A 15059-nucleotide genomic window follows, 5' to 3' on the forward strand; every position below is an offset into this window, starting at 1 on the left:
AAAGCTGTGTAAATATCAACAAGATGCAAACAAAAGTGTTTTTTTTTTCTTTCTTCTGGTTCTGTGCTCCATAAACATCAGGCATGCATGTTTAGACTTGGAAAAAAAACCCTGGCATCTTTAAATATCCAAGACAGCTGAATATGTAGAGGAAGCTGGGTAATGTTTTGATTATCATGAAAGCTAAGAAAATAAAAAATATATTCAGTTTGCAGAGCTGGAAATGGGAGAAATACATTTTGTGACCAAAGTATAAAAGTAATATATAACATAACATTTTTATATTTTGTCACATTACAACTTGAGTGCATATCATTTGAATTTTATTTGATACACCAACACAAGGTAGTGCTGAATTATAAAGTGGAAAGGTGTGCTAAAATAAATCAACTCCATCAAGTCCAATTTCTCAAACAAACTGCAAAACTTTAAGAATCTCTGAAAATGGAAAGAGTACTGCAGAACTGTAAATCTACCACAACATGAAGTCCTTCTGATCTGACAGCCCAGTCAGGGAGACAATAAGTCAAAGAAACAACCAGTAGACCCATGGTAACTCTAAAGGAGTTGGAGAGATTCACAGCTCAAGCTGGTGAATGTTTTACTAAACAAACTTGGCCTCCAAAAAAAAATGTAATGAAGAAAGCTGCTGTTGGGGGGAAACAATAGTAGAGATGCTGTTTGCCACAAGTTATGTAAAGAAGTTAGTAGGGAAAGAGAAGAAGATCATCTTCTCAGAGTAGATGAAAATTGGGCTTTCTTGCCAAAATGTGAAATCCTATGTGCATAGAAAAATGACAAAAGCTATAACACTTAAATAACAAAAACAATGACATCACCATTAACACATTACCCACCGTGCCATGACACTTTAAGGATGCTTTAGTTCAGCCAGGACAGCAAATCAACTCAAGGTTTTATGGATGACTGATGGAGCTCAATACAAAAAAATCTTTAACTTACAGAAAGAAAACTAAATACAAAACCCAAGAATACAATGGAATGACTTAGATCGACACATACTGTGTTTATGTGTTGCAGTGGTCAAGTCAAAGTTCAGACTTAAGTCAAACTGAAAATGTCACACTCTCTATCCAATCTGAGCTTGAGCTTTTTTTTTTTTTTTGAAAAGTGGGTAAAAGATTCTGTCTCTATGTCCAAGAATTGTCTACTTCAAAGTTATGCACTATGTTGCATTGTTCCATCACATAAATTGTTAATGCACTTACGTTTCTGTCTGTAACCTGACAAAATGTAAAAATGTTCAAGAGTAGTAAATTAATTTTGTGAGGTACTCTAGTTTTAATTTTGATTGAATAAATTTGAAAAACAGACATGATGTTTACTGGTGTGAGACAATCTGTAATGCCCAAAAAAATCTAAAGCGAAACACAATAAAAGAGTAAAATGTTTTTCCTGCTGGCTTTCCAGAAGAACACGAGCTTCACACCAAGCAACAGTGCTAATCCACACAGGGATGTTACAAGATGCTTGTTTGTCTGCTGGGTGCCAGCCACCCTCCTCCACCCCACCCCACCTTGCTCTCTGTCTCTGTTACCCCGTGCGGCGCTGGTGTCATTCCCGGGGAGCGGTGATGATTAAAACCCTTCTGTCGTTATCACAGCACGGCCTCCTCATTGCACCGTGACTCCTTGCCTCCGGTGCGAGCCAGACGCATTGTAGCCTCACATTCATCTAGCTGTCTCCAAACCACTGGCGGCAGACGGGTGGGCCGCGCTCCCTCCTAAAGCCTGGATACTTGACATTTGTCTTGTGACGGGAGGAAAATAAAAGCACTGGCTTTAAAGGAGCCCTCTGGCTAAGCGTGCAGCTATGAGATCTCCTGATGAAGGTGATGTACACTTAAACATGAAGGGTGCAGTATGTGATTTGCAGAGCCCTCAGGCGGTCCACTTACAAGGAATAGATTCTTTCAACAGACACAAAAAACAGTCAGACAAACAGGGAATAAAACCTGCAGCTCTGGTACTTTATTACTGAGTGACATTCAAGCCCCGTGCTTTAATCACGAGTTACTATAGCCACCCAGGGATGCACAAGACTGAAAGAGCCGCATGATACCAGGGCTGAAAAGGCCGGGGTGGTGGACTCATGCATCATGAAGACCAGTGTGTGAAAGAAAACAATCTCCAGTCAGTGTAACATAAGAATGAGGGAAAATATAACTCTCTGTGTGCAATGCCTGTGATTACAATTAAAAGTAGTTAGATTCACTCTTAGCAATTAGATCATTTATGAAGATGCTGATATCAAACCAACTGGATGGATGGATGGATGGATGGATGGATGGATGGATGGATGGATGGATGGATGGATGGATGGATGGATGGATGGATGGATGGATGGATGGATGGATGGATGGATGGATGGATGGATGGATGGATGGATGGGGACAAAAGGGTCAACTGTAACAAACCCAAAATATGATGAAAGCATGAACTGTCAGTGTGGTGCTATCGACAGTACATCCTGCTTCGAAAAGCTGTCCCTCCTTTAATATTAAAATATTCGAAGGAAGCAGACACATAAAACAAAACCATAACAACAAAATTCATCCATTATCATTGACTGCTTTTTAAATCTATTTGGGACAATTGAGGCAGAAGTTGACTTCTGAGGATCATTTCACATCCCCTGGCTTGTTTTCCATGTACCAGAGTGGGGTCCAGACCCCACCATTGGGAAACGATGCTCTATATTACCTGCCTGAAGTGCAGGAGATACTAGCCAGATTTATATCTAGCCTTCAGCTGTAATGTTCTTGATTTAGCTCAGTAGCCACAGCAACCAGGCAGTGTAAAGCAACATTTACTATTAAAAAAAAAAGGCAAAAACGTAAAAATAAATGGGTAGATAGTGAGATTTATGTTTTAGGAAAAGAAAAAAAAGAAACACGTTAATATCCATAACTAAAGCAATCTCATCATCTTCTGACCTCAGTGTCAAAAATGCCACATAAGGATTGGACATGGCTTTTTCCTTTGTGTGACCTGTTTCGGTTTTAATTAGATTCTTGGTCTGAGGGCAGATACGGCTCAGTCCGGCAAGACTCCTCTTCTACCTGAGTGCCTGTCATATTCAGATGTCATACTCACGTCGCCTTGTCACATCTTTAAATACTACCCTCAGGATGTAATTAATCCTCTCATTCAGGCACCTGGCATTTCCCATAACCTGAACTCCGCTCTTGTTATTGCAGCTTACTGGAGGTTTATGCGTGTGTGCATGCTTAGCAGTGCTAATGTGCATGGATAATTGTCTCCAAAGGACTTTACCATATTGCTGAGGTGCATGGCGTTGAAGGCAGCTGTTCAAAAACTCCTTGAGGTCTGTCATCAATTAAAGCATAGTCCTTGACAGTATTACCATTTCAGCTTCACCTTCAGACTGAACTGCAGGTAATCAGCCAATATATATTACCAAATATAGTCCTAAGTAAGCACCTTAAAACTGTATTTTCCATTATACACCGCTTGGAAGTTGTTGAAGCTATTCAGGATTAGAGTCTTTTCCCAAGGGCACCTTGTGGATTCAATTTGGGATTAGGAACTTGGGTAACTTGTAAGAGACAGGATGCTACCCACTGAACATGGGGTCACATGAATTCCTCCTAAAGCCATCAGCCCTCACCCAGTAAATCACCAGCACAGAACTGCAGCGTAAAGCTCAGAATGTATTCCGGCTCCGGCACTTTGTCAAAGTCAGCAGGGGCCATGGTCTAGGCTTGTACCGCAAATGAGACTAATTAGAAACTTACAAAGATGGAGACACAGCACTGATTGCAATACACTCAATCCCGGGCTGCTGACTAACAGCTAGTGTCTCATCCCCGGGGTGTATTCTGAAAGATATATGAATCAACGGGATGTTACAGGCTTAAGAGCAAGCACACATAGAAAAACAGGCCATTTAACTGCCGGTATGAGCAGAGGTATTGAATACCTCTGGAAAGAGACAGAGTTTACAGTAAACTGCAAATAACAGCAATAATATCTCTAAAGATTCTTTAGAAAAGCTGAATACTGACTCACCCACTCAGGAGACATTGCAACTCTGTTTTTTTTTTCTTTGAACAAATAAAGGTGAAATTTAATTTTGCATTTATAATTTCAAAAGTACCTTTAAGACCTAATTTCTTCTTCTAAGAAAAAAAAAATAAACTAATGTTAGAAACGGTTCATTTGTTGTTCTTAATGCCACAGTTTCCAGTTCTGTTGTAGTGAACTGTAATCAGCTCATGGTATTTTGCCCCTAACACTAAGAATAATTACACTATCAATTTCTTGGCTGACTGCCTTTAATACCCAGAGATGATGTGAGCCTCATACTCTGCTGCAACAAGTGCTAATAGGCAGAAAGATGCTGGAAGCTTACATGGATGTGTATCTGCAGCGTGAGCACAAAAACCTGATGAAATAAGTAAATAAACTTTGTGGGATTTTTTTGACTATTATACATTATTTGAATGTTAAAGGATGTTAAAGAGGTATGAATGCCTGCAGGAGGCGCAAAGGGATAAAGTTACTAGTTTTTATGAGGTGTGGAAAGTGTAAAGTCTAGTTGAGCACGGAAAAACATAATGTAAAGACTTTTTTCCTTGTCACATAATTTAAATGTTATCCATCCATTCATCCATGAAAGCTGCAGTATGTGACTTTTACAAATTTGTTTAAACTGTCACCAGACTGATAATCTTTTAAAAGATTGAGGTTCTCCAACTCATCCCAGTTTCTCCCTATGTGCAAAAATGCATCGCTCTCAGTCAAAGACAACAAATCAGCACCAGGAGGTAGGTCTTAGTGCTGCCACTCATTCTCAGGTACACGATGCTAAATGTGCTAACTAGACTGAGCATTCATGGTAGGCTTTGTTGAAGTAAACCAGCTGTAACGTAGCAGAGAGAACCGGAGAGGTTGGTTGTTTTCACAGGTAATCGACCACATATTATATAATCACAATCTAATGACAGCTTTAATGTTAAAAAAAACAAAAAAAAAACATTTTTATATTTGTAAAATACATAATGCAGCTTCAAGTAACACTAAAAGCAATTGAATCTTTGGATCTTTGTACATGGTGTTCTCTCTGAGTGCTCCTGTCTTTTCCCACAGTTCAAAAACACAACTGTTGTGTTAATTGCTATTTTAAAGATATTTATTAATTGTCATTGTGTTTATCAGTCCAATTTCTAAGTGTTCTTGCTCCGGCTAATAGCCTGTCCAGGATGTATCCCTCCTTTTGCCCAACGATTCCCGGAAACAGACACCAGCCTCCTGCAATCCTGCAATAACAAGCTGGTGTCAGTAGTAGATGGAATAAGATTTTTAAAACTGTAGGAACAGATGAGAATCATCAGAAAAAGGTGAGGGGTTGTTAATCTATTACACGCAGTACCTGAATCAGTTTCTGATTTTAAAAGGTTTCCTTTCCTTTTCTCTATTAACTGATGAAAGTTTAAAAGTCACCATTTAAATGTCATTTGTCAGAGGTGATACACAGAGCTCTGTAGCATCACAAATCATCCATTTGGCTTATTTCACTTCCTTCTCACTCTGCATGCAATACATAACTAAACCTATTCATAAGGCAGAGGAGTGCCATTAGTGTAATTTTGAACATTTAAACCATGAATAATGTCTGCATATACAACACTGTACAATGCAGTTATGTGCTTGCTTTGTGTGCTCTATAAAATTCCCAGTAAAATCCATTGAAATTGTTGTTACTAGGTAGGGTTAATGAGTATGAGTAATTTATGACACTCTTTAGATACACAACTTTGTATTTTTTAAAAACAAATTAACCCATGATGTCGTTTTACTTAGTGTCCCTTTATAATAAACAACAATTTAGCACGCTCTCAGTTCGGTTCATCCATACAGAAAGGTGAACATGTTCTTGTGCCTTTGCATTTCATGCAGTGTGTGCTCCGATGAAAATGTACTTAATACACACTGAACCCTGGTGAGCATTGCACTTGACTGTGAAAGAACACAGACCACTCAAAGCAAGTAATTATATCCCATTAAAGCTTTCCAAATATCAACCTTGGGGATTCAAAGAATCCACTTAGCTTAATGAAACTCCTCAGCTGAGACTGTGAAAGTACGAGTTCTGGTCATTGAGCCGAGAGTCTAGAAAACATGATATGAGAATAATAGGAGGTTTATGGGGCAGACACGCCGTTTGAACATCATTTATGTAAATGTCTGCTCTCACTCTAATTGATATTGATCTAATGAAATCTCATTCAAGAGTCATCAATGGGTGCAAGTGTTCTCACCAACTTTGTTAGAGAGCATCGGACAGCTAGAGGCAAGTGATCAAATTTGTATCAGACCTCCTCCAGTTTAGGAAAAAAATTTTCTGAATCACATTTCTTTTAATGGATTTAATCACTTAAGGCAGTTATTTCCAAATTTTTCATTTAACATCCCACAATTTCACAGACAGACAGTTAGGGTCCAAACTACTGTGGGTTAAACGACAAACAATACTAATTAGCTGTCAAACAACGCAGTACAAACAGACGACAGAAACAGCTTTAAAAACAGTTATTACTCATTATAGTCATTTATTGAAAATGTCTTTCACTTTGGGTTACTTGTAATAAAACCTCTTTGCAATAAGTGTGTAGCACACCTCTTCCCATTGGCTGTTGGAGGTATGTACAAGCTGCCCTGCAAGGAAAGGGTTGGTGAAGGGGTGGGGTTCCACTCCAAATTAAAAAAGTGAAAAATAAATATTTTATTTATGTATTTGAAAAATTGTGCAATTGCTGGATAGAGCTTAAAACACCAGCTTTCAGTCTGCTAGAACAACGTGCTCAGATCTGGTCACCCTAGTTTGCATTCAGGTTGAGAGAACCTTTAAAGATGGAGTGCTGGTACTGTAGCAAATGTTCAACAAGGACCTATTTAGTCATTTTTTGCCTGGATCACTTTGTTCCATGTGATTGCAGTGGAAGGATGATAATTGTCCTCCATCAGTAAGCCAGCAGCAGGAGGCGGTGTCTGCTCGTCATTGTTGATGGGTTTACACCGGGGCAGTGCAAACCTGGAGAACAACAGCTTTGACACCGCTGACAAAGACAGAAGTATACTGTCAAATCGTCAGGTAGGTCTGAAGGGACAAAGTAATTTGAGAGTCTAATAATAAAATAAACTCTAGGCCTTTAATGCATATAAACTAAATTAGCTTTTTTGGGAGATGACAATTGTGTTCTGCAACTTTGTTAGTAAGAGTACAAAACTATTTAAAAGCTCTAGAAGTAATCCTACAAGATTACAACCCTGAAGAGAGTGCATTGAAAATATATTTTAGCAAAGCCACATGGGAACTTTCAAGTTTTCAGAGTTGAATCTGTTTTGTGATCCATCTCTCAGTGGTGTGAAATTTTTTAATTGAAAAATAAATTGACTATAAACACTATAGAGTCCATGATTTCCCTTTAACACATACAGTGTTCTGTAGAAATAATCATCTGGCTTTCAGTTGTTCTTTCATATTACCAATGTAAAAAGAAAGAGTTATTCCCACTTCCCTGAAGAGAAAGACATCACCACATATTAACTCTTTCATTAGCCCAGAGGTATGAACTTCTCAGCTTCTTAGATGTTGACTTATATTTTGAGATTTATGGGAAGTTTTCAGAGGAACTTCAGAGACTACCAACAAAAGCAAGATTTATTTTGAGTATCAAAACTTTGATTGTTCAAACCAAAATATGTTAATATGGATATCTTGGCAAATGAAGGTTCAGCAAGAAGCTTCATTAGATGAAGTTCTCTTGAAAGAGAAAAAAAAAACAACATTCCCTGTGATTGCACACAGGCTTTTTACAGCTCATGTTAAACTTTGATGTTTGTCCCATCTTTTCTTTCTCTGGCTCCAAAAGTCATTATGCCAACACGCCACAAAGCTATTTTCTTTATTGTGATTCACATTATTTTTATTTCAGAATTGCTCCATTTCTTTCCAGTGTTATGGCTTAATGAATGTTTACGGTGAAAATGATTGGTTATGGAAGAGTTCGTTTTGTGAAGCATCCCTCTGATTTCTGTGTCTGAGAGATAAAAGTGTCCCTGCATTGCAGTGCTTTTTCTAACTCCATTATTTGGAACTACATTTATAAAGATGCAAAAGCACATGTGGATATGTTGCTTCTAGGCAGAGGATGAAGCCTAATATTACGGATTGGCCTCTATTTTTCTGTTTCCTTGCAAGACTGCTTTGCATGAGTTTTGCAAAGCCTCGGTAGGGCAGTGGCTAATGAGCCGAAAATGAAGATACAGCAAGGACTGCAGCTGCACTTTCTCAGACTAATACGCCCTACAAGTCAACAAACCACCTCACAAATTATGTTGCACTCTTTTCAAAACCCATTTTACAGAATTATTTCATTTTCAAATATCTTTTCTATCCTATTTGACGTTGCTTGCTAAAGTTATGTTTTGACCCTATTCATTTAGGTTTTAAAATTTTAAGTTGAATAAAGTAGGCATGGATTAAAAGTACATTTTCACCACCAATATTTGTAAAACTACTGTAGTTTTTTTCTTTTCAGCTTGTTGCATACAGTGTAAGCACTCATATCTCTAGCATTTGTTAGATTGCAATTATAAATTATGTCTTTGGAATTTTGGGAAGCAACACATAATTGTGAAGAAGGCAGAAATTGTTAGCTGGGAATTTTTGATGTTTGTCAGTTTTGCGCACGTGGAGACTTACATTTTTGCCTGCTCTTCTTTCCTAAGAAGGTTCGGCTCAATATGATTGAATAACAAGCATCTATGAACAGCAATTTATAGACTATCCTAGACTTTGACTGGGCCATGCTACAAATAAACAACTAATTTTAAGTATCTCCATTAGAATATGTAACTCTTGCTGATAAAACTGCATTTGCAACAAGTTTTGATGCTCAGTTCTGAGTTTTGCTGAATCTGTTTTTTGTGCATGTTTTTGTTGTGTGTCTCTGTGTGTAATTGTTCTTCATACTGCTAATTAAATGCGGCCTCAATCAGACTTTTGTGTGAACATTTTATGACCCTAAAACTACCCACATGCACAGAATAAGAACATAGACGTCACACAGCCGCGTACTGTTCACAGATGTAATAATAGATGCAGCTGTCTATGAACTGATCATAAACATGAGAATATCATCACAGAAACATACGTAAATGAAGGAAACTAAGAAAGAAGAAAGCTGAGTGTTGGCATTGCTAGCTTCAGCCATTGTCTGAATGTAATGCATTTGGCTTCTTCATTGCAGAATTAAAACTAATCTCTCATGTTAATGATCTGAGAGTCGAATAAAATGAGATACGACCGTTCAGACTCCAGACGTTTGAAAACTATTGGACACATATCCAACTCAGGACCACATACACATATATTTTTCAGCTGAAACTATCAAAATTGGGCCTTTCTGATGCATGATTCCATCACCATTATGCAATATTGTGTTTTATACATCTTGAACACACGTACTGCTTGGCATTTAATCAAAAGAGGTTCAATTTTGGCTTCATCAGATCTGGCCATCTACTTTCAAGTGTTTGCTGTGTCGTCTAAATGGATTGTGGCAAACTGCAAACATGCTTCTTTAGGCCTTCCTATCTACTATGGCTTTCTTCTTGCCACTCTCGCACAGAGGACCAAATATTAGAGTGCACAACTAATGGTTTTCTTGCCCATAGATCCTCAAACCTGAGTCCTCCAGAGTTTAAATGGGCCCCTTGGCTGCTGCTCTGATTAATGCTTTCATTGCCTAGCTTGTCAGTTTGGATGGAAGCCTGTGTCTCGGTAGGTCTGGAATTTCAACACGCTCTTAAAATTTTCAAATTATCAATATGAGATTTATTTAAAACCAGCCTTAAATTTCTCGACAACTTTCTCCTGTCTGCTCTTTTCTTTTGTCTTCATGATGCTATTTATTCATTAATGTTCTCTAACAATTGAGGTTGCATTCATACTGAGATTAAATTACAATCAAATAGACTCAATTAATGAAAGTATTTGGCCTCTGAAAGTAACTGATTGAACTTTATTTTATTTAAGTAGACAAGATATTGAAAAACAAGATATTGATCAATGAGTTTTTTTTATAAACAATGATGAAAGCATAAAAAATTTTTCAAGGTCTCTGCAGTACTTAAATTATTTAAATAACATCTTAATTTTTCAGTCAAAATACAACATCAGACAAAAGCCTGATTTTACATTAAATAGCTAATTCAAAGCTGTGCAAGTGTATAATCCCCCCCCCCCCCCCCTCACAGCTGTTATTGTAAGTACTACAATGTGTTACTATTCAGCTACATCTACAGATGTTCAATATCTGACTGCAGGGTAAGGTTTATGCTTCCACAGTTGGCATTTAATTCATTGTTTGTGGTGCATTATAATGTCTGAAGATAAATTAAGACACAAAAGCAATCGGTGTATGGGGACACTGATGTTATGAAAACTATTGAAACAAAAAGGGTAAAAGCAAAATCTGATGATGCTCATACTTTGTTTTTGTTTTGGTAGTAATGTATTTCATATAAAGACAATAATCACAAAAACAATTCCAGGATACATAACATCCATAACACATATCAGCATTCAATATAAGATGGCAAGATCAATAAGTGGACACATAGCTGTCCATTAATCCTTGTGTGAATGTGAAGCAGAAATGGAAATCTTTGAAGTTGGGCTTTAAAGTGTGGGACACAAGCAGTGAGGGCTTATACAGAAAAATAATAGTAATCAATCAAAGGGTCACCTGATGGTGTGTCCCCTCCCCTTATTAAATACACAAATGACATAAATAACTTCAAAAGGGCCCTAAAAAATATATATTTTAATATTTTTATGTTGTCAGACAGGTTCTACTTTTATAGACCTGGCAGTAATCAGAAATGAGTCACTGTTATGGGCCTGTAATGATTGGTAATAATGCTCAACAGTCTAGAGGTTAGTTTCTCTAAAAATCAAAATGGAAACAACAGAACAAAGTATAGCTTGTGTAGCATTTTCAATTGACCTTCCAATTTGTTGAAATGTACTTTATTTGGCCTTACTAAAGGACCAGGTTGCAAAAAGTGGATAAATGACCGTAAAGGAATCCAACAGTAGATTTGTGTTCTTTATTATTACAGCACTTTCTTCACCGAGCCTACTTCACAAACACAGAGATATCCACGCAGTCTGACATTTGCAGTAATTGTGTGTGCTGACTGTAAGAAGGTGGGATGAAATTACACCTACCTGTCTTGGGCTCCACTGAGAAGTACGGCTGCCCGTGGATGATGCTGTAGACCACCCGGGCACTGTTCCCGTACGTCGGGTCATCTGCATCTGTGGCTGCCACTTGCACCACCATGGTTCCTGTGGGCAGACGACCACTCATTAGTTTCCAAGACAACATTCAAGGGCCAAGTCATGCTGGGCTAAATGTGGAAATAGTCATATCAGCTCAGTGTGTGACAAATGCGACTTGAAAAGCAAGGGAGTAGAGGGATGAAAATGTAACTTCTGAGCCACTAAATAATCTCATTAGTCATTGTCTTCACACTGTCTTCTTTCATTGAGACTGGTGATTACTCTGAATTTGTATATTGTTTCATGCAAGTTGCTTGACTGAGTTTCAAACACGTTTTTCTCCAGCAAGAATGAACAAATAAAACCCTGTTATTGCCACAAATTCACAGAGAAACCGAAACAGAATGAAACCATTACTTCAAGCCTTTAGAGTTCACTTGAGACTTTTAGCCATTTGCTTTACACAGATCAGTGAACAGTCCTCTTTCTTGTAATTTTATTAAGGCTCAGTCAACAACAACAAAGTAAATTCAAAAAAGTGCAACTTTCCAGGGCTTCAGAAAAGTCAAATATGCCCCCTGGCAATGTTAGCAGGATGTATTTTTTCATCTGATTCCACTCTGGCTAAATAAGAATCTATTAACAGTTCCAGAAACAAATGAGAAATAAATCAACCTGTATTTACTGTAATACAAGACTCGTAAAGGCAGTTCCACATCCAACAGAGTTGGGATGGAAAAATTGTTCCTGGAGAGTGTATTGTTCTGCAGCGGGAAAAGTGAAGCTGTGAAGTTCAAATTATATCTTAAAGCTAGTGAAAGATTGCAGCCATAGAGTGCAAACATCTGAGGTGTTTTCCTCTGCTTGTTTAGACTGTTCTTTCAAAATGTCATCAACTTTTTACAGAGCACAGAAGGAAATGTTTTGTGCTTTTGGTATTTAAATGAATAAGTTGTGCTGCTGTTTGTAAAGGAAATGTGTTTTTGAACACTATAATCTAAACTCAACGTGTTTGGTTGTGGTTTAAAAAACAAAACGCAAAATTGGACTGAAAGTGTAGTTCATGTTCAGAAAAAAATTTATCATTCAGACATCTGGATGGAACATACTGGAAGAGAGAAAACAAATTATAACAAACAAAAACAAAATAAGGCAAGGCAGCATAAATGGTATAGTCAGTAAATGCTCCAAAATTAAGGAGTTATTCCATTCCTGTGCTGCTAAATATGAGATTGCTGCAAGGGCAATAGCTCGGTGTGATATACATGCCTTTCTTAGATAATGTTTTTTTTTTTTTCCAGTTTCCATTTTCAACTTAATTTACTTGTACGATCGAATTGAAATGTAAATAACTGAAATAATAGCCATGTTCTGAACTGAAGAAGTTATTTAGATTTGTGTGAAAGTCAGAGAAGCCATCCAGCTCCCTTATACTTTGATGGTTAGACTGTTTCTATTCAAACTTGCCACTGATCAGTTAACTTTATCAGTTATGATATAATTAATTAAAAATATAGATTAAAAGTTCATTGAATATGCATTGAGCAAATTATTTCAAGCAGCAGAAATATTGACCACAACCAAAAGTACAGGTGTGCTCGACAGACAATTTTTAAATTAGAGTGACCTGAAGCTGACACTTTGGAAAGATTAGCCAGCTTCATAACCACACACTTTAAAATTAATGTATTGTGATTTATTCATTATTCTTCGCATTTTGATGCATTATTAACAGTTTCTATTCAGACAATTGGCCAGTTATCAACTTTATGTGGCCATATTACAATATAATCAGAAAGTGAAGCTATTTCAATTATGTTCAATAAGTGAAACTCAAATATTAAATAGATTATTACTCTTAAAGTGATAGGAAGCATTTTTTAATTGTTTTTAGTAGATTGATGTGCAGCTAATAAAAAGAAAAACAAAAAATAAAATCCAGTTTCTTCCAAAAACCTGAATATGGTACTAGAACACCACAGGAATATCGAACTGTTTAACATACACTATGCTTTTTTCTCCATGTAGTCATGCTCCTTTTTTTATGGTACATTCTCATTCAACCAAACTTTCCTTTATTGTGCCTGGATACATCACTCTGAAGAATGTGCAGGTCATAACTTCACCGTAATGCAAAGTTTTGACATTAATATTCTTTTTATTGGTCTTATTGATGAGCAATTATATCACAATCATTTTTATTAAGTTCTGATTTCATTTATTAAGACAGAACAGTAAAAAAATGTTGGGAAAAAAAATCCAAATAATAGTAGTTCTGCAAAGAAACATGGAGGAAAGGAAAGAATCATAACCTGCAGACAGTACTGGAAAAGGTAGCAGTAATGTTGATTGAGATTACTGCCTCCAGGTCAAAACTGACTGTGCACTGCTATAAAAGTCCAAATACGTGGCCTGGTCCTGTTATAGTATCCTGCTGTTTCTTGTAAATCTCCAAACTTCCACCAAGCGTCCAACCCTGAAATCTGTTCTTAAACCCAACTGTTCACACACCCACTGACAATTGATAAATCGTGTCTGCATGCAGCACAGCATTGTCCTCTCCCACACTTCTTTTAGTACAAAATAGAGAACATAAGCCCTCTTTTTTTTTTGCTCCTAATTCACCTGACTCATGTGAATTATACTGACAGCTATTGGCTCAGAAAGTGAAGCAGAGAAACATTTTCCAGGCAAAAGCATAATCAGCAAAAATCAGTGCCATTCAATTTCAGTAAGACATTCATTATGGTATAAATGAGCCTTTCTGTTCCAACTGGGCTCATTTAATGTGCATGAAGAAAGCAATTTTAGGTCAAAGAATTGATATCCATCTGATAATGTGGAGGAAAAGCTATTTAATAAACTCTTACATTATCACAAACAACCGTGATGGCTCAGGGTATTTTTTGCTGTGTTAGACTAGACGTCAGTGCGGGTCCTAAAGCTGACGCCTACAGGCAGTCTCTAACTTGGCAGCAGTGAAATCATCAACACCAGGCGCTGTTAAAATAACCTTGAAAAAAAAAAAAACAGACATTCTAACAAAGCAAGGCTTTTTTCAGCCGTGCATGGGAATACAGTCCTCTGGAAAATTAATTGGCCCTTATAGATTCTGACTGTCGCACACCTTAATGTTTTATATCATCAAACCACTCCCTTATCAAATCATGACATTATCGCGAATACTGACTTATTTTGGATTATAGGTCAAAAAGAACCCGTATAGAAGTACAAAGGAAAATATCGAGCCCTAGAGTCTAGTCAAAGTTCTAACTGAAATTCATTTGACATACTGTGGGATGGTTGGAACAGGATTTAGGCTTTATAAACAATACAGTAAAAAACAAAAGAGAAAAGAGAATGTCAAAATTCCTCCACAGTGGCTGTAAAAGACTCAACAAACTGGGTTGGCACAACCCTTCATTAAATTTGGGAGCAGTTACTTATTCACGAGGGGATAGTTTGGTTTCTTTTCCTTGTAAATCTAAATAATTTGATGACTGTTGTACTGTATAATGAATTAAAGCATTTTAGTGTGACAAAACAGCAAGAACAGCAGAAATCTGTTAGAAAATAGCTTTATTAGAGCACGGTGACAGCCTGGGATGTTCGATATTCCACATCATCTGGCACAGTGGAAATATACGTCAAAAAGTGCTATTTTTACAAGTAATGTTTTTACTCAAGAGAAAAGTTTCCAATGAAAGTCTCACTTCTTACAT

At 37.2% G+C, this 15059-nt stretch overlaps 1 protein-coding gene across 1 annotated transcript in view; it reads right to left on the reverse strand.

Moving 5' to 3' along the window:
* LOC129352082 (cadherin-7-like) overlaps positions 1 to 15059 on the reverse strand; it is a 137031-nt gene that overhangs the window by 55188 nt on the left and 66784 nt on the right. The window contains exon 4 of the mRNA XM_055020920.1: positions 11284 to 11403. Coding sequence (XP_054876895.1) covers positions 11284 to 11403 — 120 coding nt within the window. The remainder of the gene's footprint in view (positions 1 to 11283; positions 11404 to 15059) is intronic.

The sequence above is a fragment of the Poeciliopsis prolifica genome, unplaced genomic scaffold (assembly GCF_027474105.1).
Source record: "Poeciliopsis prolifica strain line A6 unplaced genomic scaffold, Auburn_PproV2 SCAFFOLD072, whole genome shotgun sequence".
In the NCBI taxonomy this organism is placed as follows: Eukaryota; Metazoa; Chordata; class Actinopteri; order Cyprinodontiformes; family Poeciliidae; genus Poeciliopsis; species Poeciliopsis prolifica.